This window comes from Callionymus lyra, chromosome 1 (genome assembly GCF_982586985.1).
Source record: "Callionymus lyra chromosome 1, fCalLyr1.hap1.1, whole genome shotgun sequence".
NCBI lineage: Eukaryota > Metazoa > Chordata > Actinopteri > Syngnathiformes > Callionymidae > Callionymus > Callionymus lyra.
Genome location: NC_141818.1, coordinates 6,434,734 through 6,458,375, shown reverse-complemented (window position 1 = coordinate 6,458,375; position 23,642 = coordinate 6,434,734). Strand labels below are relative to the sequence as shown.

At 39.7% G+C, this 23,642-nt stretch overlaps 1 protein-coding gene across 1 annotated transcript; it reads left to right on the top strand.

The window, feature by feature from the left end:
* Positions 1 to 978: 978 nt before the first annotated feature.
* On the top strand, positions 979 to 23,184 carry cabp7a (calcium binding protein 7a). Its single transcript, XM_087796066.1, has 5 exons — positions 979 to 1,656; positions 17,501 to 17,644; positions 17,706 to 17,815; positions 18,956 to 19,106; positions 20,137 to 23,184. Exons 1-5 carry the CDS (start codon positions 1,548 to 1,550, stop codon positions 20,265 to 20,267), a joined length of 645 nt encoding a protein of 214 aa, XP_087652192.1. The 5' UTR covers positions 979 to 1,547; the 3' UTR covers positions 20,268 to 23,184.
* The last annotated feature ends 458 nt before the right edge of the window (positions 23,185 to 23,642 follow it).

The window sequence follows — 23,642 nt, the reverse complement described above, 5'->3', positions numbered from 1 at the left end:
AAACAAGCTCTTACTTTAAATTTTGTAAATTGATCTGGGGTAACTTTTATTTTCTTCAAAGATTTATCCCATTCATTATTTGTAATTAAAACTTTAAGTTGACGTTTTATATTGTACCCCTCTTTCCCTAATATTATTGTTTTATTATCTTTAGAAAATATTAAAATTTGATAGCTTTTGTTTTTGTAATTTTAGCTCCTGATATGATTGTTTAATGCTCAAAGTAACTTTTTTTTTCTTTCTATTCTAAATTCTACACAGTTTAAAAATAACTATTTATATACTATATTAATTATTTTCTAATTCTCTAATCTTAAAGTTTAACTTTTATTATTTTTAACTTAAAAATAGTTATTTATTAGATTAAAATCTATATATCTGAATAAAACTCTATTTATTTATTTTTTAATAAAATATACATTTTGTAATGCGTTTGTTTTTGGCAATTTTTACACTAATATACATTTATATAATATAACTTATATAATTATAATATAAATCTTCAATATAAAATGTTTTTTGTGTATATTGTTTCCCCTAAAATTACTATTTAAAATTGACTCAAAATTGTATGTCAAATCCCCATATTGTTATTATATTACTATTTTTTTAAATGATACAAATATTCTGTATTAGCTTTAAAGCTTGAGGTTACTTTATAATGTAATTCTTTTTTCCTTTTTTCCCCTAAATTCAACATTTTCTTCATTCTAACATTGATACTAAGGTTGTCATCTTCTATAGCAGGTTTACTTATTTATTAAATGATGAAGATGAAAAGATATCAGGGTTTAAAAGGATGTTAGTATCAGATCGAATTGTGTCGTCAGATGAGTAGAAAGATGGTGAAGAGTGTTGGTTAAAAATAAAGACGTGTAAGAGAGTGGGTGGGTTGTGTGTAGACCGAGAGAAAGAGAGAAAAGAGAGAGAGAAAACGAGAGAGAGAGAGATGCGCATCAGAACCACACATTCATAAAATCCTCCTCCGCTGGTGGAACAAGTGGATCTTCTGCGGCTCCAGGACTGGTCTCCCCGCAGACCCTCCAAACTCACGCCTGGACCTCCTCCCTCCTCCTCCTCCTCCTCCTCCTCCTCCTCCTCCTCCACCCTGAGGGTCACCATCTCTCCGGATGACGGAGGAGACCCTCGGAGCGCGTGAGTTGAGCGGGTCCAACAACAGGTGCTCCAGGACTCGCGCTGGATTTATTTCCCCACAATTTCTTTGGGGTCACATTTGAGCGTCTGCGGCGGCGATGATGCGCAGTCGCGCCTCAACAGAGCCGAGATCCGAGCTCTCAGACCGAGACAAGAGGTAGGACACTTTCCTGGATTCTTTTTTTTATTTTTATTTCCATCGTTATCTCCTGCTCACCGGGGGAGATTCTTGGCACCCGCCCTCCCACCACACTCCCACCTGCTCCCCCCCCCCCACCCCTCAATGGACTCGCTGTTCCGAACCCTCGCAGCTGGTCGAGGGAAGTTCGGATCGTCTGAGTAGATCTTCTGCATGAAGGAGGCTCAGGTGGGAGCCACAAGTCCCCGCAGCCATGCCGATGCACCCGATCTCGTCCACCCTGATGTACCGGGGGGTGTGCACCATCCCCGACATCCTCTCCTACAGCGCCCCGGTCAACCTGCCGGAGGACGAGGTGGAAGGTGAGACGTGGCCCGCGGGTCTGGACGGGTGGTCCACCTGCTGCTCTGGTGACGTCACTGAAATGTCACCTTTTTTTTTTTTTGTTTAAATTTAAACTTTTAGTCCAGTTAAAGTCACCCTAAAAAATATTAGCACTGATGGTTTATAGCCATTAATAGCGTATTAGCTATTAACTATTATAAATTAAAATATTAACTACTATATATATTTTATTATTAGTTTCGTATAAGTTAAGCTAACAACTTTCACGATTTCGACAAGAAAAAAACATTTATTACATCTTAAAATTTGCAACAATAAAAAGTTCAACTTTGGAGTAGCAACGTAGCTAGGCTAGTTAGCTACAATATAAAGCTACAGTGCTAGCTATAGTCTTGTAGCGTTTGACAAACTACAGATTATGTTAGCATCCAAAGTTTAGCCACATGGCAAGATTAGCCAAAATAAGCGTATTAGCTATTAACTATTAGAATTTGAAATATTAACTATTTGGTTATTAGTTTCGTATAAGTTAAGCTAACAACTTTCACGATTTCGACAAGAAAAAAACATTTATTACATCTTGAAATTTGCAACAAAAAAAAGTTCAACTTTGGAGTAGCAACGTAGTTAGGCTAGTTAGCTACAATATAAAGCTACAGTGCTAGCTATAGTCTTGTAGCGTTTGACAAACTACAGATTATGTTGGCATCCAACGTTTAGCCACATGGCAAGATTAGCCAAAATAAGTGTATTAGCTATTAACTATTAGAATTTGAAATATTAACTATTTGGTTATTCGTTTTGTATAAGTTAGCGACGTTAAGCTCACAACTTTCCCGATTTTGACGAGAAAAAAACATTTATTACATCTTGAAATAAGGTAAAAAAAAGTTAAGCTTTGGAGTAGTAACGTAGCTAGGCTAGTTAGCTACAATATAAAGCTACAGTGCTAGCTATAGTCTTGTAGCGTTTGACAAACTACAGATTATGTTAGCATCCAAAGTTTAGCCACATGGCAAGATTAGCCAAAATAAGCGTATTAGCTATTAACTATTAGAATTTGAAATATTAACTATTTGATTATTAGTTTTGTATAAGTTAGCGACGTTAAGCTCACAACTTTCCCGATTTTGACGATAAAAAAACTTTTATTACATCTTGAAATAGGGTAAAAAAAAGTTAAGCTTTGGAGTAGTAACGTAGCTAGGCTAGTTAGCTACAAGATAATGCTACAGTGCTAGCTATAGTCAGGTAGCGTTTGACAAACTACAGCAATTATGTTAGCATCCAACGTTTAGCCACATGGCAAGATTAGCCAAAATAAGCGTATTAGCTATTAACTATTAGAATTTGAACTATTAACTATTTGATTATTAGTTTTGTATAAGTTAGCGACGTTAAGCTCACAACTTTCCCGATTTTGACAAGAAAAAAACATTTATTACATCTTGAAATAAGGTAAAAAAAAGTTAAGCTTTGGAGTAGCAACGTAGCTAGGCTAGTTAGCTACAAGATAATGCTACAGTGCTAGCTATAGTCAGGTAGCGTTTGACAAACTACAGCAATTATGTTAGCATCCAACGTTTAGCCACATGGCAAGATTAGCCAAAATAAGCGTATTAGCTATTAAATATTAGAATTTGAAATATTAACTATTTTATTATTAGTTTCGTAAAAGTTAGCGATGTTAAGCTAACAACTTTCACGATTTTGACGAGGAAAAAAACATTTATTACATCTTGAAATTTGGAAAAAAAAAGTTCAACTTTGAAGTAGCAACGTAGCGGCTAGTTAGCTACAAGATAATGCTAGCTATAGTCATGTAGCGTTTGACAAACTAAAGCGATATTGTTAGCATCCAAAGTTTAGCCACATGGCAAGATTAGCCAAAATATAAACAGAATTTCAGATACATTTTCATGAGCAACAATCGTAACCAAACTAGGTTATGTTGTTATGTAAAGCAAATGATAAACGCTAAAAATGTAGCATTTATATAATATAAAAGTAATTTAAGAATTGACATCAGCCGTGAATTATGTGAAATTATTTTTTCAAAAACCCTCTCATTCTAAATATGAAAAAAACAAAATGACTATAATTAGCATGACCTTTGAGAACAAAGCTTAACGCAAACAACACTGTGGCATTTAAAAAATAGTGGCGAGACACCTTTGTTGATCCCCAAATAATGATAAAATGTCAGCTTAAATGAATAGAATAAGCTGAAAAAGAAAATGTCAACAGGTGCCAACAATAGCACACAAAACACACACCAAAAATAAAATCTAACATATACCAACAAAGAGCTAAAGAGCTAAAATTGCATGTGTAATAAACAGCGCAATTGATAGCAACCTGTAGCTAGATAACAAATACAGTTAAAGGGTTGGTACAACATTTAACAGAAATATATACATAAAGTAAAAAATGTACAACAATGTTAAATTTTAGTTCATTGGAATTATTAAATAGTTTTTTCTGCAGAACTCGCGGAAAAAAACAACATAACCATGACTCAAACGCATCATCAACTAAAACTGAAACAGAACCGAACACCCTGCAGAACCGTCGGCGTATCTGACGCGTCATCATTCGACTGCACCTGTAACTAACGGGCCGCTCACACTCGGAAGCGCCCGTGAGAACAAACGAGAAGAACCAGAAGAAGGATCTGGATCTCTGGGAAAAAAATAAATCTGAAACTAATTTCCATTTAAAGTGAAACGTTCAAACTCCCTGCTGACGCCGCGTGGCGTCTGCTGCTGATGTCTGCCGCGCTGGAAATATTTGAGCCCGCGGTGGTCGAGGCGTACACTGTGACGTAAACCTCGGTCCCGGGGGGTCTCAGAACCCCCGTGTCCCCGAGGAGCCGGGAAGGTTAGGCATGCGAGAGCGGTTCCTGGCTTATGTTGTGATGTTGTTTCCACTTGTTGGAGGTTTAATTTTGGTAGTTTAGAAGAAATATTGTTCCATTATTATGACTCAAGTGCATCCATATAAGTGTTGACGTGCATTCACACCAAAACCAAAATATGCATTGAAAGCATCGGATCTCTTTGTTGCGTGATAACGTGGGATGAGGCGATGAACTTAATTGTCAAGTAATGGTGCGTTAAACATTTAGAGCCCAGATCATGTGACCTATACCGAGAGAGATTTATCAAGACATATTTGAACTGTTGCGCTATAAAATATGAGACGAGGCGACACGTCTGTTCCTTAAGGACTGCATGTGTTTCTGGTGACAAGTTTTTGGTGCTCCTGCTAATCAGAGACTAGATCCCTGACCCTTAGCCTAACAACCCTTACCCTAACCCTAACAACTGTTACCCTAACCCTAACAACTGTTACCCTAACCCTAACAACTGTTACCCTAACCCTAACAACAGTTACCCTAAATAAGTTACCCTAACAACTGTTACCCTAACTCTAACAACCGTTACCCTAATCCTAACAACCATTACCCTAATCCTAACAACCGTTACCCTAACCCTAACAACCGTTACCCTAACCCTATGAACTGTTACCCTAACCCTATGAAGTGTTACCCTAACCCTAACAACTGTTACCCTAACCCTAACAACTGTTACCCTAATCCTAACAACCGTTACCCTAATCCTAACACCTGGTACCCTAACTCTAACAACCGTTACCCTAACCCTAACAACCTTACCCTAATCCTAACAACCGTTACCCTATCCCTAACAACTGTTACCCTAACTCTGACAACCGTTACCCTAATCCTAATAACCGTTACCCTACTCCTAACAACCGTTTCCCTAACCCTAATAACCGTTACCCTAACCCTATGAACTGTTACCCTAACCCTAACAACTGTTACCCTAATCCTAACAACCGTTTCCCTAACCCTAATAACCGTTACCCTAACCCTATGAACTGTTACCCTAACCCTAACAACTGTTACCCTAATCCTAACAACCGTTTCCCTAATCCTAACACCTGTTACCCTAACTCTAACAACCGTTACCCTAACCCTAACAACCTTACCCTAATCCTAACAACCGTTACCCTAACCCTAATAACTGTTACCCTAACTCTGACAACCGTTACCCTAATCCTAATAACCGTTACCCTAATCCTAACAACCGTTTCCCTAACCCTAATAACCGTTACCCTAACCCTATGAACTGTTACCCTAACCCTAACAACTGTTACCCTAATCCTAACAACCGTTTCCCTAACCCTAATAACCGTTACCCTAACCCTATGAACTGTTACCCTAACCCTAACAACTGTTTCCCTAACCCTAACAACCGTTACCCTAACCCTAACAACCGTTACCCTAACCCTAAAGACAAGATAGAGGGTACAGGCAGCCAAAGGGAGTTTTCTCCGCAGGGTGGCTGGACTCTCCCTTAGATACCAGTTTGCAGTTGTGAAGGCGTGGGCATCTGGTTTGGAGGTCTCCTGGATGCCTCGCTGGTGAGGGGTGACTTTTCAGGGTATGTTCCAGCGGTTTGAGACTACATTTGAGATCCAGTACACACTGGAGAGACCATCTCTTTCTGCTGTCCTGGGAAGGCCTTGAAGTATTTTAGGAAGGATGATGATGTAGCTGAGCACAGGAAAGTCTAGGCCTCCCAGCTGAAGCTGCTGCCCCCGCAATCCGACCCTGGATGAAGCAGAAGAATGCATTGTTTTTTTGCTCGTACGGGAACATGTCAGGATAGAGTAGAGGTTGCGGGAATCACCACGGTGGGAAAAGGTTCAGTTGAATGTCCTTGATAACAGAAGGTGGACATAGTCAGTGCTGGGGGGAGAGTAGTTACTGAAAAGGAATGTTCAGAAATGCCTGCAGCAGTGAGTCTCTCTGGTAAAAACCTTGACTCGTGTCATTGACGGTGTCTTTCACAAATAAGCAGCTCTAAAAGTTATCCTGCTTTAGACCCCCCACGGACTGCGATGAGTGGGAGAGAAATGTCGTTCGTGATTTTATAGTCTGTTTGTCACGATGAATCCCAGATTAGCTTCCTTCCCGTCCAGACAGTCGAGTGTGTTTTCGACAGTTTCCCTTCCCGTCCTCGTCGCGAGGATTCTGTTGAAGGGTTTGAAAGCAGACCGGTGTCGACAGTCTGGCCAGAGGAGCCGAGATCAGCGATGTTAAAACGTGTCACAGGACTTTTAGCAGCTGTTGCGGAACATTAGCGATCCCGCCTGAGGAAGGGGGGGGGGGGGGGGGGTTGCGGACAGTCACGGAATGATGCTTCAAAGGTGATGTTGCCGAGGAGACGGAGCGCCGGTGTCACTCGTGGTCAGTCAACAATCTGCAGAGATTCACAAATCCGTGGACTCGTGTTCCACCGGTGTTGACGCTCCATCACTGGATCAATGAACGTTAAACAACATCTTGTTGTGTTTATTTAACAAAGAGTCAACAAAACACAGACAATTGAACCGTTTATTGCTCTCTCTTGTCACCGAGAACCATGGTGTTAGAATCGCCTTAATTTCCCTGTGATCCTAGAATTGAAAAAAAATTTAAAGAAGAAAAAAAATCCCTTTAACTATTGTGTTATCTCAGGGTCAACAAATGTCTTTGTGGTATCCCTGGGTCAAGGGGTTTTCATGCGTCGGGTCACCTTGACCCTGAGATAATACGAAGGTTAATTAAAGTAAATATAAAATTTCATTAAATTATGATAGAAACATCTTAAGACGTTTTTATTTGTTCAGGCTTTTCCTTGATTTTCTGGAACTCCTGTTGTGTTATCAGTTGTATCTTGATCTTTAAAGTATATACTTTATTGAGTATTGTTTTGATTGTTTAAGCGCTTTGTGACCCTGGTCTGGAAAAGCGCTATACAAATAAAAATTACTTACTTACTTAAACAAGGAAAAATGTAAATTCTGCATTTTCAATCTATAAAAATATTTTTATTTGATTGACAGAAGTTTCTTTCAAGAATTATCTTTTTAAACATTATAATGATCTATTTTTAGAAGTGTTTTTTTAGTTAATTTAGTTAATTTAGTTTTAGAAAATTACTAATTTCTGGTTGGAATTTGGAAATATGGTCGTGTTTAAAGACAATATTTTCCAATTTTATCAATTCTGAGCAGTGATCTTTGAGTTTAAAGTCGTTTCCGCCCGTCTCTGTCGCCACTCTGGCTTAGGAACCTCCATATCTTCCAGAGCTGGTTCCGGTCGCGGCTCCTGAGTCACCCCGTGATCCTGCATCACGGATTAAAACCGAATCTCCGCGGGTCGATCCGATCCGGCGAGGAGATCCGCCGTTATCTCATTGAACACGTCTCAGGTCGTCGTCCATCACATCCCGGCGACGGCTTGAGCGACAGGCCCGGCTCGTCCTGCCCCCCCGACCCACGCCCCCCCCCGAGAGACGGGGGGGAGAATTGGCCGAGAGTCTGAAGTGTCACATACATCAGCCTCGGCGTCGGGGGACACGAGGGGCTTTGTCACCGAACCAAATTGCACATTAGCGAATGAGTGCGTGCGCGGGCATGTGGAGGGACCCCGGCTCCGGCGCCGGCGCCGAGGACTTGATTTTCAATTACTGACTCGGACACCCCGGGGGGGAGAAGAGGCCGACGCGGCCGTTGAAGCTATTAAACCGAAGAAAATCCAGTTTTTTTTTTTCTAGAAAATTTGTGTGGAAGGTTGTGCAGGCGTGTGTGGAAGTGTGTGGTGGGTTGTGTGGGGCGGGATGTTGAGGCGGCAACAAGTACGCTGATGTGCGCTGATGCAAGCATAAATTAAATTGGTCTCCATTTTTCCTCCTACACAATAAAATTTCAACCCCCCCCCCCCCCCCCCCCACACACACACACACACCTCACACACCTCACACACTGTTCAACACAACACCATCCTAATGTATTCATAGAGACGGAAGAGAAGTTAGAATTGTAGCTTTTTATCTCTTCAACGTTCATGACCCTCAGAGGGTAGTTTAAGAGGATTTAAATTATAATTCTAAGTCTCTTAGTTAACCGTCCATATTTGAAAAACCTTCTCGTTCATTTCATAGATATTACTTTATCATCTCATTCCGATTCCAAAGCAGGATTTGACAGATATTGAAGTTACCACATTTGCATTCCACTAGATTCTTGAGAGGGATTCAAACCCACCCATATATGCTTCAGAAGGGTGTGGGGGGCGAAGATATTGGCGGTTAACGTGTTCCGAATTAAAGTCCACACAAGGACATTAATACGGGCTGACCTTTTCTCTTTTCATTTCTTTAAGAACTTGACAAATGTTGGAGGAAATCCACAAAGCTGCTTATATTGAGTGACATTTAAGGGGTTTCTGACTTGTCCCCCGGACCCTGGTGGCTTCAGGTAAGGGGACTAAGAAGGAAGAGAGATTGGTTTGCCTAGACTAAAACTTAAAATATCCCCGTTTCCACAAAATCCGAGATCAGTCAAAGTTACACTTGTTGGTACGATTCCAGCAGCTATTCCAAGGACTGTGTCTCACTACTTAGCAAGGGGGTCTCTGGGAGTCTTTGTTTAGTTTTAGTCCTTTAAACTTGATTGTCCTGGTTTCTGGTTTTGTGCTTATATCACTCCTAACTAAAAATTAGTTGACACTGTTCTATGGTCTTCTGGTCAAATGGAAATGAAGGTCTATTCATGGTGAGCTTAGCCAGGTTACGTCATAGAGTTCCATGGGCTTTAGTGTGTCCAAGATCGTGGTCCTTGTTCCGGTTTAAAGTTTTTTTATGTTCATAAATATTTCCAGAAGACATTTTTCCGTAATGGGTTGACATGCTTGAATTTTTTGATTGGCAAAGGGGAATCGGACTTGCCTAGAGGACCTCCATGTGAAGGTTGTGGGTCATTGCTAAATATGTCTAACCAATTCAAAAGCGTACTTTAAAAGTGGTTGGCCTTCAGGGCTACTATATTGACTCAAGTTTCAAATCCTTTTCGGCACGTGAGCCTCCTATCTTAACCAGTACTTACTGTCTTTTACAATAATCTCAGAAAGAACCCGTCAGCATTATGTATGCAAGGATGCCGTTTCCATGTCGATGTGGTTGGTGCACAGGGTTATAGACACGATTTCGCTACAAAGTAAGAACTTGGAGTTCTACGTAGTGAGTTAGTTGGACCTCTCAGCCCCCCTAAGGGAACCACAGGGGTCTGGTTCTTCTGCAGAGGAATCCCACTCCCATTCATCAGGTCCCGAAAATGAAACATGGAAGCCGAGAAGAAGATTCAAGCGTGAACGGTGCCGGCTACGTCAAGGAAGAGCTCGGACAAGAAAATCGATGACCATTAAAACTCACCGTTTCTGTTTTTTTTTTTTCACACATGAAAGAGAAAAGACCACGAATAGTGGACCCGCCTCTCGGCCTCGCTCACTCCTCAGAGTCGGAGCAGACGAACTGTCAGCAGTCATCCACGTCAGCGCACTTCAGAAACTTTTCCCTTCATTTGTTTCCGACGAGGAGGCGGCGCCGCAGCCGGCGCATCAAACGCTAATTGGGCTGTCATCTTGAGAACCGGTTCCGTCCGAAGACGTAAAGGGACCTTTTGTAACTCCACGGATCGTCGCCTCAGAAGTCCCGATGTGTGACGTTCAAACCCAGTGCTACTGGTACTGCTAGTTCTAGCTAATGCTAACGATCACAACGACTACAACTAGAAACACTTGGAATGCATTTGCTGCTTCTATTGATACAGATATTTCTGTGACTACCTCGGTTCCATGAGTACTTGCATCGACAACTTCTCAGCAATGTCTTCGTATCAATGGCTGACTGATTTGCAAGAATTAAAAAAAAGAAAAACTGCCGACTCGACGTCGTTCCTGACGGCACAAACAGCCCGTGAAGCAATTTTTTCGCTCGACTCCTACTGAAGAAAAATAAAACATTGAGTCATTCGTTTTTGCCCCGAGGTGCAGGGTTGACTCTCACTCCTTTAGAAACACTTACATGAATACAAATGAAGATATTTAAAGACGGCGCATCTGCTCGCCGAGACCGTAGCGTAGTTGCCGCTGCAGCAGCGTCGAGGGTGTTTCGAGGCGGGGGCGGAACTCCGGCGGGTCAGCGGAGAAGCGTTGGAAAAACAGATGCCGCTGTGAAACAACATCGCGCCAAATGACCAATCATGACGGCAGCACTTCTGCCGGCTGGTTTTTTTCAAGATGATCCACATATGGCGACTGGAGTGTCTCTTAGCTTTCAGCCAGTTCTCCATTCACTCGCTTCACAAAATCTCTTGAGACTTTTCAAAATGATACGTAAACATGTTAGCGCTGCTGGGGTCACCGCTTTGTGAAAGTTGCCTTTGACTCAACAGATTTACGGTACAATCCGGTTTAACCTTGAAACTTGACCCTCAAAACCGAGTAGTTGGCGACCTGGAAATTTGACACAACCTAAAAAACGTTTATGTCATCAGCAGTCGCCCGAATCCGTCGGCGTGAAACGACGTAATGTTTGGCAACGAAGGAACCGGGCGACGGAGAGTTTTGTTCAAACAGACACATACTGATGATACAATAGAACAGGGGTTGGCCATTAAAATTCTTCAAGGGCCACATTCAATTCTGTGAATGTTGTTAGGGGCCGTCAAGCAAAAAGAAAGACGGAAAAAATCCCTTAAAAAAAGGACATTCGTCATTAGGTAATTAAGTTAAATAAGCTGCAATTTTATTCTTGTATAGATGAGTTTCTTTCAAAACATTTCTTCAATTAACTTAAAAACAAATGTTTTGAGGGATTAAAATATACCGTATTTTCCGGACTATAAATCGCAGTTTTTTCATAGTTTGGCCGGGGGTCCGACTTATACTCTGGAGCGACTTACGTGGGAAATTATTAACACATTACTACCGGTATATCAGTCCGCATGGTATTTTCACACTAAACCGCAAGAGGGCGCTCTAGGCCTGTGTTGATAATTTCGACGTAGAAGAGGAAGCGCCGCATCTTCAACCTCAGGAGTTAACAGAGTTGTTTAAAAGTGACACCGAGGATGAAGATTTCATTGGATTTACGTTATTTGGAGTTACACGGATGGTTTGGTAAACTTGTTAGCATGTTATTTATGCTATAGTTATCTGAATAACTCTTAATGTTATGTTAACATACCAGGAGCGTTCTCACAGTTGTGTAACGTAACATACCGTACAATTATTTAGCCTGTTGTCGCCTCTATTCTATTTTTATTTTAAATTGCCTTTCAAGATGACATGTCCGTTCTTGGTGTTGGATTTTATCAAATAAATTTCCCCCAAAAATGCGACTTATACTCCAGTGCGACTTGTATATGTATTTCCTTCTTTATTATGCATTTTATGGCTGGTGCGACTTGTACTCTGGAGCGACTTATAGTCCGGAAAATACGGTTTCACAAAAAAATTACACACAAAAAGGAGGGAAGTGTTCTGTGAAAATGTTAATCAACAATAAATACAAAATACATTTGTTAATGCATTAGAACCATTTATACATGATCATACTTTGACATTACGAGGGCCGTATAAATAAAGTCAAAGGGCCGCACTTTGCCCAGGTCTGCAATAGAGTGTACGATATGTAACATGTTCACACAAACTTCTACAGTCAGAATAAAAATCACACAAAACACCTCAACTCACGGTACATGAGTCATTCAACTAGTTTTAAGTTGATGTGTCATCACAAGTTATTTTAGTAGCAATATATGAAGGTACTCAAAACTCACCAGAGCTAAATTTACCATAATGTTATATTTTCTGACCCTATTTTTCCGACTTTTTCTCAATTTTCAGCTGGAGTTGAATCTCATTTCAGTCGTCCTTCTGTTGCGCGGCGGTGATGAAACCGTGCTCTCCGGCAGGTAACGATGGCGGTCCGTGTCGAGCACAAACACCTCATTTCTATTTCCATCTTCATCATGTCGAGTAGAGCCTCTTTTTTTTTGTTTGTTTCATATGTCACCCGTGTAATCCCGGCGGGTGATAGATTCTGGAGAGCCTTTTGTAAAAAAAAAAACCCGGTCCGCCCGGGGTTGTGTGAAAAGAGCCGGGGGTGAAGTGGGGATTAAGCCCACCTGTCAGTTGGGAGAGATTTATTATTCTCCACATGATGAGCGACGAGGTCTTTTCTTCTCGCGTCGGTGACGCACACGGATCTGCGGCGTCGCGAATCATTTCTTTTTTTCCGTCCAAAAATGTGACACCGTAAATCCCGATTGTGTTTCCCTTTCTTGTCGGAGGATTCAAAGACGATCAGACGCCGACAACCTTCCCTTTTCGCCTTCGGTGTTTCCGGGGCTTTGAAAGTGTTGCAACAAAAGGTCACACAAGATGGGAAGCGATGACAGAAGTGTGTCTTGTTGATGGTGCTGTTGTCGTTGAATTGAATCGTTTTCATGGCACCTTCACTCCTACTGTGCCTTATAACCTTCATATCTTGACTCGCTGTTTAATGCCTGTGACCTCCGTGTAAACCTGTTGTTTTTTTTATCCATGTCATATTTTTATCGCCCGTTCTTCCGCTCATTTGTCGCAGCTTGAGCCAGGAATCTGAGAAACATAGTCCCTGCTACTTGTTCTAGGTCTTTACCCATACCAGCTTCTCCTACCCACCATTGAGGGGTCCAGGAGATGTATTTAGTAGATGCCCAATTCAACGACCCCACTTTATTCGGCGGGTCAGAGGCTCTATTTCGAGCCTCTCCCGGATGACAGTTCTTCTAACCCTACTGTATCTCTGAGGCCACTATGTGTGTGTGTTGTATTTTAATTCATACTTACTTTTTAGCTTGTATTCTCTTAGTTTATAGAGGTCAATTGGCTGGGGCTGAGGGGGGTCTAAGTTGAGTGGAGAGTCTAAATGGAGAATCAGAAAAGTGTAAATGTATCTTGATCTAATGTGGAAGTATGAAAAGAAGAAATGTTGTCTCGGGTCTATTTGACCCTTTATGATAACTCTTGGATAGCTGGGATATACAGTGTATTCTTTTTTTCTTGATTATTTTCACTTCGTTACAGTATGTAAGTAAGTAAGTAAGTAAGTCATTTTTATTTGTATAGTGCTTTTCCAGACCAGGGTCACAAAGCGCTTAAACAATCAAAACAATATTCAATAAAGTATATACTTTAAAGATCAAGATAAAACTGATAACACAACAGGAGTTCCAGAAAATCAAGGAAAAGTCTGAACAAATAAAAACGTCTTAAGATGTTTCTTAAAGGAGTCAGTAGATCCATCAAGCGCAAAACCCGGGCTCTGATTGGTTAACGGGCGAAGAATCTTTTTTTTTTACTTGAGCGTTTGATAGTTGACCTCAAACATGTTGCTAGAAACACATTCGCCCTAGTTTTATCTCAGGGTCAAGACGACCCGTTCACCCAGAGGCAACACAAGGGATACCGCAAATACTTTTGTTTTTGGGCCTTTTGGGTCAGTCTGACCCTGAGATAATGCAAGGGGTTAAGGCGGGTTGTCGCCCCAAAAGAGTTGAATCCATCGCTCCCTTATTCTAGCGAAATAATTTGAGGTAAAAAAAACTTCCAAAAAAAATGTACATTTAACAAGCAGGGAGTAAGAATATGTCATTTTTATTGTTTAAAGCTCAATTTATCTTAATTATCTCTATTTTCGTTCACCAAACAAATTTCCTCTTATTGTCGACATCCATAATATCTGCCCCTTATCTTATCTTAAACACGGGCATTTCTTCAGGTCCCCATGCCAACATGAACAATATTGATTTCGAGGCAACCTTCCAACGCGCCACGTAAAATCTTGGGCGTGCCACCCGCGCTTCCCTTAACCCCCACTAGGGGTGATCAACGTCCTCTCAGACCAATTAACGTCTTAAAAAGACAACATTGTAAAACGCGATCACAGGGTTGCATCATCAGACTCATTAGTGGGAGGAGTCGTTAATCCTCCGCAGATGAACGAGTCTCCTCCGGTGGATCCGTATCCTCCAGAGCCTTGTTATAGACGCCTCTTATGGTAATGTTCAAATCTCGGGGTCCCCGAGTCGGCTCACATCCAGCTAAAGCTGGATTAATGCCACTACGGGTGTTTAAAAATAGCGGGCGAAGGTTCTTACAAGAGAGCGGCTGTGAGTTTCTCACACTGGTGGAGAGTAAGAGTGGGCGTCGGTTAGAGACGTGGTGGAGGTCTGAGGAGGCGATGGGTTCTCATCCCATGGTTTTCTTAACGGAGCCCGAGTAGATTCACTCAGAGTCACCAGTTGCTTATACAGTTTTGTAAGTGTGATGACACACGTGTCCACTAGTGGGCTCTTGGGATCACTAATGTAAAAATGTATTTAAACTATATTGTATGTTTATTTTTGGAACGCAAACCTATTTCCATTTGGCGAGTAAAAATTAAAATGGTCAACATAAACTATAACAAGTGAATTAAAACTGAGACATGATGTTTAAGTTATTTCTTTCCACGCTTTGTGACCCTGGTCTGGAAAAGCTCTATATAAATAAAAATTACTTACTTACTTACTTACAACACTGTCTTACTTTTTAAAATGCAAATACTTTTTTTACATTTGAAAAAAAAAAAATTGAACCACAAAAAGGTTTTTTTTTTCAACTCAGTTGTTTGTAAATGTAATGACGTGAGTGTCCACTAGAGGGGACGCATATAAAAGTATTTATCAAAAATAATATTGTAAATACTGGTAATGTTTGGGGACTTTTCTAATTGTGTCTATGTAAATATGTATCTTTTTGATTTAGTTTCATAAAAATCTAATTTCTGCAATTAGCATTTTTATATTTATATTTCGTTTTCATTTAATAAATCTTATAAAAGTAAATAAAAGGAACTATAACAAGTTAATTAATACTGAAAAATCTTTTTCAAGTAATTTCTTCCACAATACTGAAATACTTTTTAAAATGCAAAAAACATTCAGTTGAAATATAAAAAGTATATATTTTTATCACAATTTAAGAGTTAAAAAAAACAGAGACTTGGTTTTATACTTTTGTAAATGTGATGACATTAGTGTCCACTAGGGGGCTCTTAGTTGCAAGTCTAAAAGAAATGAACATAACAGAATTAGTTTATAAACTCCAGAATACAAATATTAAGGAGGTTCTTTTTAATGTATTTTCCAAAAATGGCTAATTTTTGTTATTAACATTTTTTTATATTAATGTTTTGTTCTCATAAAATAATTCTTAACTATTATTGTAATATATAAAATTGTAATAAAACTACAACTGGTTGATGTATACGATACGGCAACACATTCAAGCATGTTCTTTCCACAAAACTGTTATATTTTTTGAAATATGAAAAAACTTAAAGCTTACTTTTTGTAATACCGCCATGTATAAAACAGTTCCCAAGAAACTAGTGATTTTAAAAAACGTAAAGGAAATAATTTATGATACCACTTTTTTCTAAAGTAGTGTTTTTTTAATTTCAATTTCCCTTTAAATTTATATTTTTTCAAAAAGAAAATATATATACATTTCCAAAATACAAGAAACTCATATTTTGTTACATGAGCATTAATATTAATTTAAACTTAAACGTTTTCTTCTATATATTTCTTACAACTAATACATTTTCTTCAATTTGTTCTTGTATGTAAAATAACTGCCTCCTGACGTCTGAACATAGTTTTTCAAACTTGTTGGTGACAATAAAACCCGATCTGACCCCAGGTGGCCACTTCCTGTTCTGAAACAATCTTCTCTCACATTCTCTTCAAGCACCCTCCATGAGATCTCATTTACGAAAACCTCTTTACCCCGAAAATATACTTCCCTGGAAAACTTTCTGCTGCGCCTCGACCTTCATGTTTGGAGTGTTTGAGCCTCGAGGTCGGCCATCTTGACGCGCCGCTGAATGAGTTGTGTTTTCCTCCGGATCCTTCCTCAGGGTCGGTCGATGGATGGCGTGAGGAGTCGCGTCTCCGGGCGCGAGTGTAGTCGTGAAGACACTGATCTGAGGAGTGTTTCTCGTGTGCGTCTCTGAGCAGGTTATTTGTCGTATTCTCACGTTCTTTGTGTTATTTTGGTGAGAGAACATTCCTGTGTAGTTCTGCCAATCTTCAATCACGGTGACTCACACGCCGAGCGCGAGGGCGGGAATGCTGCGCTTACGGTGTAAGTGTGTGTGTGTGTGTGTGTGTGTGTGTGTGTGTGTGTGTGTCTGTGTGTGTGTGTGTGTGTGTGTCTGTGTGTGTGTGTGTGTGTGTCACGGCAATACACAGTTCTCTCAACTGTTGCTCGTCTCTTTAGACACATTTTAAAGAGGTAGGATCCTATAAGTTGCACTTCTATCTACTCCTTTTCAGTCACTGATTTATTGTTTGTATTTTTATGTTCGGTTATATTTTTATTTTATTTTATTCTCTAAATAAATACATATAATTAATCTAAAATCGAGATGTAAACGATTGGGTTGAATACAAACTCTTAAAAATCCAAAGCCTATTTTCGTTATATTTATTAACTATTAATAAAGTCTGATTGAAATGTTTAATAACATTTTAATTTAGTGAAGAATTAAAAATTACTGAAACGTTTTTGTCCTTCAAAATAAATAAAAAAAAGAAACAATAATAATAATTTTATTTACTGTAAATATTCAAACCTTCAAATAAAATGCATTAAAATGTTCAATAATTTTAATTATACTAATGAATGTATCTACCCTAATTCTTCAGAGGTTTTAATGTTTTATTTCTCTGATTATTTTATCCCCAAAATGTTCTCATTATTTTATAATTCTTTATTTAGTGTTTGATAAACTCCTTTTCTGTTTTGACGTCTTATAGTCGTCACACCTGCTGCAATATTTTCCCCGACAATTTTCCCACCCAGAATATTCCTTCAGGAACGATGGATGTTTCAACCCAAAAACCTTGGTCTTGCAGAAATCCGTGAGGCGTTCAAGGTGTTCGACCGCGACGGGAACGGCTTCATCTCCAAGCAGGAGCTGGGGATGGCCATGCGCTCTCTGGGCTACATGCCCAACGAGGTGGAGCTGGAGGTCATCATCCAGAGGCTGGACATGGACGGTGAGGACCAGGTCCAGGGTCGAGAAGATCTTCTCGCTCACCGACGTCTTCTCCTCCGCAGGCGACGGTCAGGTGGACTTCGAGGAGTTTGTGACTCTGTTGGGGCCCAAGCTGACGGCGGGAGTGCCGGACAAGTTCAACGGCACCGACTTCGACTCCGTGTTCTGGAAGGTGATTGTTTTATTTCTTTGGTTTGACCTTTTTCCACAGGAGGTGGAAGTAAAAACACACTTTAAGAATCATCCTCGTGTTCGAAGACGTCCTCGACTTTGATCGTCTCCTGTCATTGAAGTGTTCACAGATTAATAATGAAGCCTCTGAGGAGTTAATAATGTTATTGATCGACCATCTTTAAGAGAAGCTGTGGAACCGTCAAAGTTATGCAACCAATGACCTCATGTTCTTACTTATCTCTCAGTTAAATAAATATGGAAATAAAATGTTTATATCCATCGTAAATATAACATCGTAATTTTTTTATGAAGAACCAGATTTCATTTGAGAAAATGGTTCAAACACAAGAATGAAAAAAGGAATTTAAAATATTAACATATGACTTTTGGTGTCGTAATTATCATCGTTTATACAGTAAATACACTCTTAAAACTGCTGGGTTACAAAAAAGCAACTATTTATAACCCAACGCTGGGTCACAAAGGGACAGAGCCAATACTGGGTTATTTTGACCCAGCATGAATTAAACTATATATATATATATATATATATATATATTTGACGTATAACTTTGACGTATATATATATATATATATATATATATATATATATATATAATCCCAAGGAAAATCGATTCATTCATTAAATAAATAACAGTTATAATGGGTTGTGGGGGTGAAAAATAATATACAGAGAAAGGAATTGATCAAATATTTGGATATTTCATTTTAAGAGCTGATATAGTAATGATGTTGGATGGATGGATGGATGTAAGGATAATTGATTGATCCCCCGGAGGTAAACAGTTTTTGTCCAGCACCAACGACACATCCATCCATTAAGGAGGAAGAGAGAAAGAATCTAAGAAAACAAAGGAGACAGAATGAAAGAGAGAAAGAATAAATGAAAGAAAGAATAAAAAAGAGAAAGAATTAAAGGAATGATGAAAGAAAAAAGAATGAATGAATAAAAGAAAGAACGAAAGAAAAGAGACAGCATAAAAGAAAGAAACAAAGACAAATAAAAAAACAAAACAGGAAAAGCTAACAATAAAACAATCTTTCCTTGAATTCATCTTCTGAAGAAGTTCATGGAGCAGAAAAGTCTAAAAAGCTTCTCACAGCGAGTGTCTCTCAGTGCGACATGCAGAAGCTGACGGTGGAGGAGCTGAAGCGACTGCTGTACGACACCTTCTGCGACCACTTGTCCATGAAGGACATCGAGAACATCATCATGACGGAGGAGAACCACATAGAGAACCCTGAGGACTGTCAGGTGGACATCGACAGTGAGTTCACTTCGTCACCGTCAGTGTAGATCCTGGAGGTCGACTGTTCTTTTGGAAGTTTAGCAGAATATTGATCACTAACATTAACAATTAAAAAATGTTGTTTTTTATATCAAGTGCTTCATCATTTTTTAAATATATTGAATTCAATTATTTATAGATTGAAAGGTTGAATTTGATTTTATTGAAAAATCGAATAAAAAAAAAAGCATATTTAAAAATATTGAATTTGTGTTTATTTAATAAGTTTATTCAATTATTTATAAATTTCAAAATAATTGATTGTTATTGAATAATTTAATTTAATATGTTTTATATTTAAAATTAATTAGTTTTTGTTTATTTAATAATTGTATCAAATTATTTATAAATTACAAAATAAGTTATTGTTCTTAAATAATTAAAGTTAATATTTTTTTATTACAAATAATTGAGTTTGTGTTATTGGCTGAAATTAATTCAATATTTTTTATGTTGAATTTGTTGAATTTGATTGTATTGAATAATTAAATTAAATGATTAGTAAATTTAAAAAGTTGTCACTGTTTATTGTATAATGTAATTCATACATTTATCAAATTAAAAAAAGTGTGAACATGTTTTTGTTTTCAATCATGAAAACTAAGAAAAATAAGAATATTTTCCAAATTAATCCCCAAAAAAATTGAACATACAGTTTGATAATTTAAATCCAATAATTAAAAAATAAATGATCTCTATTTAATATTTTGTCATTTATGACCTTTTAAATTCAATATCAAAATTGTGCCATCAGACATTACCAAGGGATCACAGAGCAACTTGATCAAACCGATGGTGGCTCTACTACAGCAACATTTTATATTGAATTTAAAATGACATTAATTAAATAATTAGAATTTTTTTAACGCTGGCGCTGGTGTCATGGGTTCACCTTTGACCTGGATCGTGAGGCTCGTGAAGAGTCTTCAAATGTTGTTTCCTCACACAAATGAACGAAGCAAAGATGGAGGCTCCGCCCCCGACACTGACGACATGGTTTCCTCCGCAGGCTCCAGTCCGACGCAACAGGTCAAACAGACATGTGTGCGCAAGAGTCTCATCTGCGCCTTCGCCATCGCCTTCATCATCAGCGTCATGCTCATCGCGGCCAATCAGGTGCTGCGGAGCGGCATGAAGTAGGAGCGCAGGCGACCGGCGGCAAAGACTTGAAAAAAAAAAAAAAATACCGGAATCCATCAGCAGGGGGCGACACCCGCGTTGTGATAGTGCTCGTTAGCTTGGTGCGTGTCCGCGGGATGTGTAGTTTTTCGTAACCGTCCGATGTTTCCTTGTGGTAGCAGGTGTTTGAGGGGCAGCAGCGCCGCCTGGTGGCTGATCGTTGTCTCCGGTTGGTCTCGGCGAAGCTGGTTACGGAACTTTTTTTTTCGGAACGGACTTTGCCCGACTCGTCCGACGTCGACTCATCTATGCATGACGTGCATGGATCACCAAAAGAACTCTCGATTCGTTTGTAAGTAGAATTATTGTTCCCAAACTTTGAGCGGGTGAGTTGCTGCCCCCTGTCTGTGAGAAAAATGCATTCCCGGGAAAGAACATCGATGGTTCGCAGCAATAAGATTTCACATGAGTTTGAATTCATGTTGTTTTTCATCGAAGATGTTGTTCTGAAGGTTTTTACTTCCTGGTCAAAGTCAAACACAATAGTACCAAACACACGTTGGGTTTTGTTTCCTTGTTTTTTTGCTAATCGGGAAAATGCTAACGAACGCTAGTTTGGTTCCTTCGTCTCCCTTTTTTATTTAAGCTTTGGCAAAAAGATAAAAATAGCACAACAAGATAACAAACACATACTTAACAGGAAGTAAAAAACAGAAACACACTTTGGGCAAATCTACACAAAAATGGATAAAATATTTCTTACAGCTGTATTACAAAAAAAGCACCTTTTTTTAGAAACATAATAATTTCGGGCAATACTATCAACAAGAATCGGTCTGGAGAGCGAGAAACTAAAATTCGGAGCCAAGAAGGTTAACATTCGTGGCAATAAATCTTCTATCGTCACTTCGTATATGATGATGTGAACTCTTGGTTTGTGCTGATGTTTGTTGTTAATGTGGAACTCTTGTGTACCGGGACCAAAGCTGGACCACGAAACCGGGTTTTACATTTCTGCCATCTGCTGTCATGGAGTCTGTTTACGACTGAAACGTAGTCCTCTTTACCTGTTTTCTGATCAGTTTATCTTCCTTCGCCATGTGGTCATAATGATTGGGTCAAACCATCGGCGACAGGTGGGTTTTTAAGGGGTCTTCAATCTAGCAGCTGATATACATACGGACAAAGATGTTAGAAGTTGGTGCAAGAGTATATTTGACGGGTGGTTCAAAGGGTTCATAAAGATCTCTCATAGACCACAGTCCATTTTTATCCTTCCAGAGGGTTCATATTGGAGGGAACTGGACTGGAGTTCCCAAAAAACTCAATCCAGTTGCCTCGCCCTGGAACTCTCTGGATAACCCTGACCTGGATTATTGAGAACCTACACGGTTCACTAGCTCCAAGTACTGTAACCTACCAGCTTACCTTGGTTCCCAAAGCTGTGACTCAATCTATTTAAGTATTGCCTGGATCCTAAAAGTTCCCTCTAAGTCCGGGGTCTCAAACCTGTCCTCAAAGGGCCGAGAAGGTGCAGATTTTTGGAACCAACCATTCACGCACATGTAGTTGAACCAATCAGGCATCTGAAGACTGTAAATGGTTGACTGTCCGTCAGGTGCTGCTTGTTTAAGCCGACACCTGATCTGTCAACTCGTGTGTGCTCGACTGGTTGTAGCAAAACAACCTGCACCATTTCTGGACGTGTTCAACACCCCTGCCCTGAGGAATACCCAGCTGCCTTCACCAACCACCCACATTGTCTCCGGGCTCTTGTGTTCTACACTCAGGCAGTGGAACCCCTTTAGGAAGTTATAAGGGACAGTGGAGCAAAAGGTTCTTTGCTGTAATAAATGCTAGAACCACCATGTACTCTAGGGGAACGTATTCTTCTTGTGTCAATCATCCCTCAATATGCCTCTTAAAGGAACACCAATTGAAGGAAGCAGCACTTGAAGATGTCAGTGCTTGGAACACTGCTTTCATTCTGAACCATTAGCCTCCCGGGGCTTAAAGTTTGGAATACTTTTAGCTTGTATTTCCAGCAATAACCATTTGATCTCTTAGGTTTTTATCAGGCTACATGGGTCGTTTGGTCCTTTACTAGCCCAAGATAAAACTCCTGCACTGTACACCTCATTGTAGCCTGAGGCAGACAGAAGCCCCTGAGGACCCCTACAATAACTGGCATCATGGATCATTGGAACCGCCAGGGAAGATATATGAAAAACACAAAAGACTGAGGTCTCTTTATCTGTTTCCAGCAATGTCTCTGCCCCACAGGGGGTGATTTTAGAGCGACCTCGGTAAACCAGCTCATCCCTTTTAGCGGTAACATAGACATCTGGGGAAGTTTGTACAGGGTCGTGGTACTCCGTGGTAAGCGGTACCTCTTGCCCAACTTCAGGTCCCAGTTTAGTTCTGCATCTTCAATTCTCCTAATGAACTAAAATTGGACTTTAAAAAGTAAAACATTTGTTTCCAGAAGTGTCGCCTACACATCACTCATCCAACGGGGGATTCAATGTTTTCCTTTTTTTGCACTTTACAAGAATGACTTACCGCCATGATTGTTCCGCCAGACAAAGAGTTAATGTATTTATCATAGACGTCTATTTTTGTGACTTCAGGTGTTTTTCTTTTCATTATTTTCCTGCCGTTGACAAGGAACTTTGATTTGCTGCCTTATTCTTTCAGAAACATTGTGAACGCACAATGATTTATTTATGATCCAAGCGTGATGTACGAGGGAAAAAAAAACAAAAGTGTATTTATTTTTCTTTTTAACGATAAAAAAACGTACCTGACACTTGTGAGAAGTCGACTGAATCTTCAGTGTAATGTACCTTGATACGTGTAGAGGTGTTACTAGACCATGTGTTGTCCACCTGACGTGTTTGTGTGTCTGTGGATCACAAATAAACACTCAGTCACTCTGCTGCCGCTTCAATTGTCCGACGCCTCCATCACAGGCTTTTACAGCCCACTGATCAAAATCCGGGATCGTTGTTGTGCTATTTTTTCTCCACAACTCAGCAGTTCGTACTGTGATGGGTTGTTTTTTTTTTGGAGCATTGCAGGATTTCTGTATTTATTCCTTTCTGAAGCTTTTACTGTCGCATTTATCAGATGAAACCTGTTTCCAGGTTCAAACCCGTCTAAATCGGAAAAAAACAAAGAGTCTAGAAAGCTTTCAAGTAGATCCCATGACCCTGAACATACTCCCTCAGGTCCCTCACTGCCATGTCCATGAAGTCAATAACTGATACGAACACAGGAAGTATCTTTCTCCCATCCTTTTTCTATAGACACTGGTGTCGGCTTGAAGGAGGACCACCATCCTGGTTATCTTTGGCTCTTGTTCACAAGTGACAGAAAAGCTGGAGCATCGTTTGG

Excerpts from the sequence above, each read along its gene's own strand:
- cabp7a (XM_087796066.1), top strand. The coding sequence starts at position 1,548 with ATGCCGATGCACCCGATCTCGTCCACCCTGATGTACCGGGGGGTGTGC. Across the intron at positions 1,657-17,500 it reads GCCGGAGGACGAGGTGGAAG|AAATCCGTGAGGCGTTCAAG; the intron begins GTGAGACGTGGC and ends TTGGTCTTGCAG. Across the intron at positions 17,645-17,705 it reads CCAGAGGCTGGACATGGACG|GCGACGGTCAGGTGGACTTC; the intron begins GTGAGGACCAGG and ends TCTCCTCCGCAG.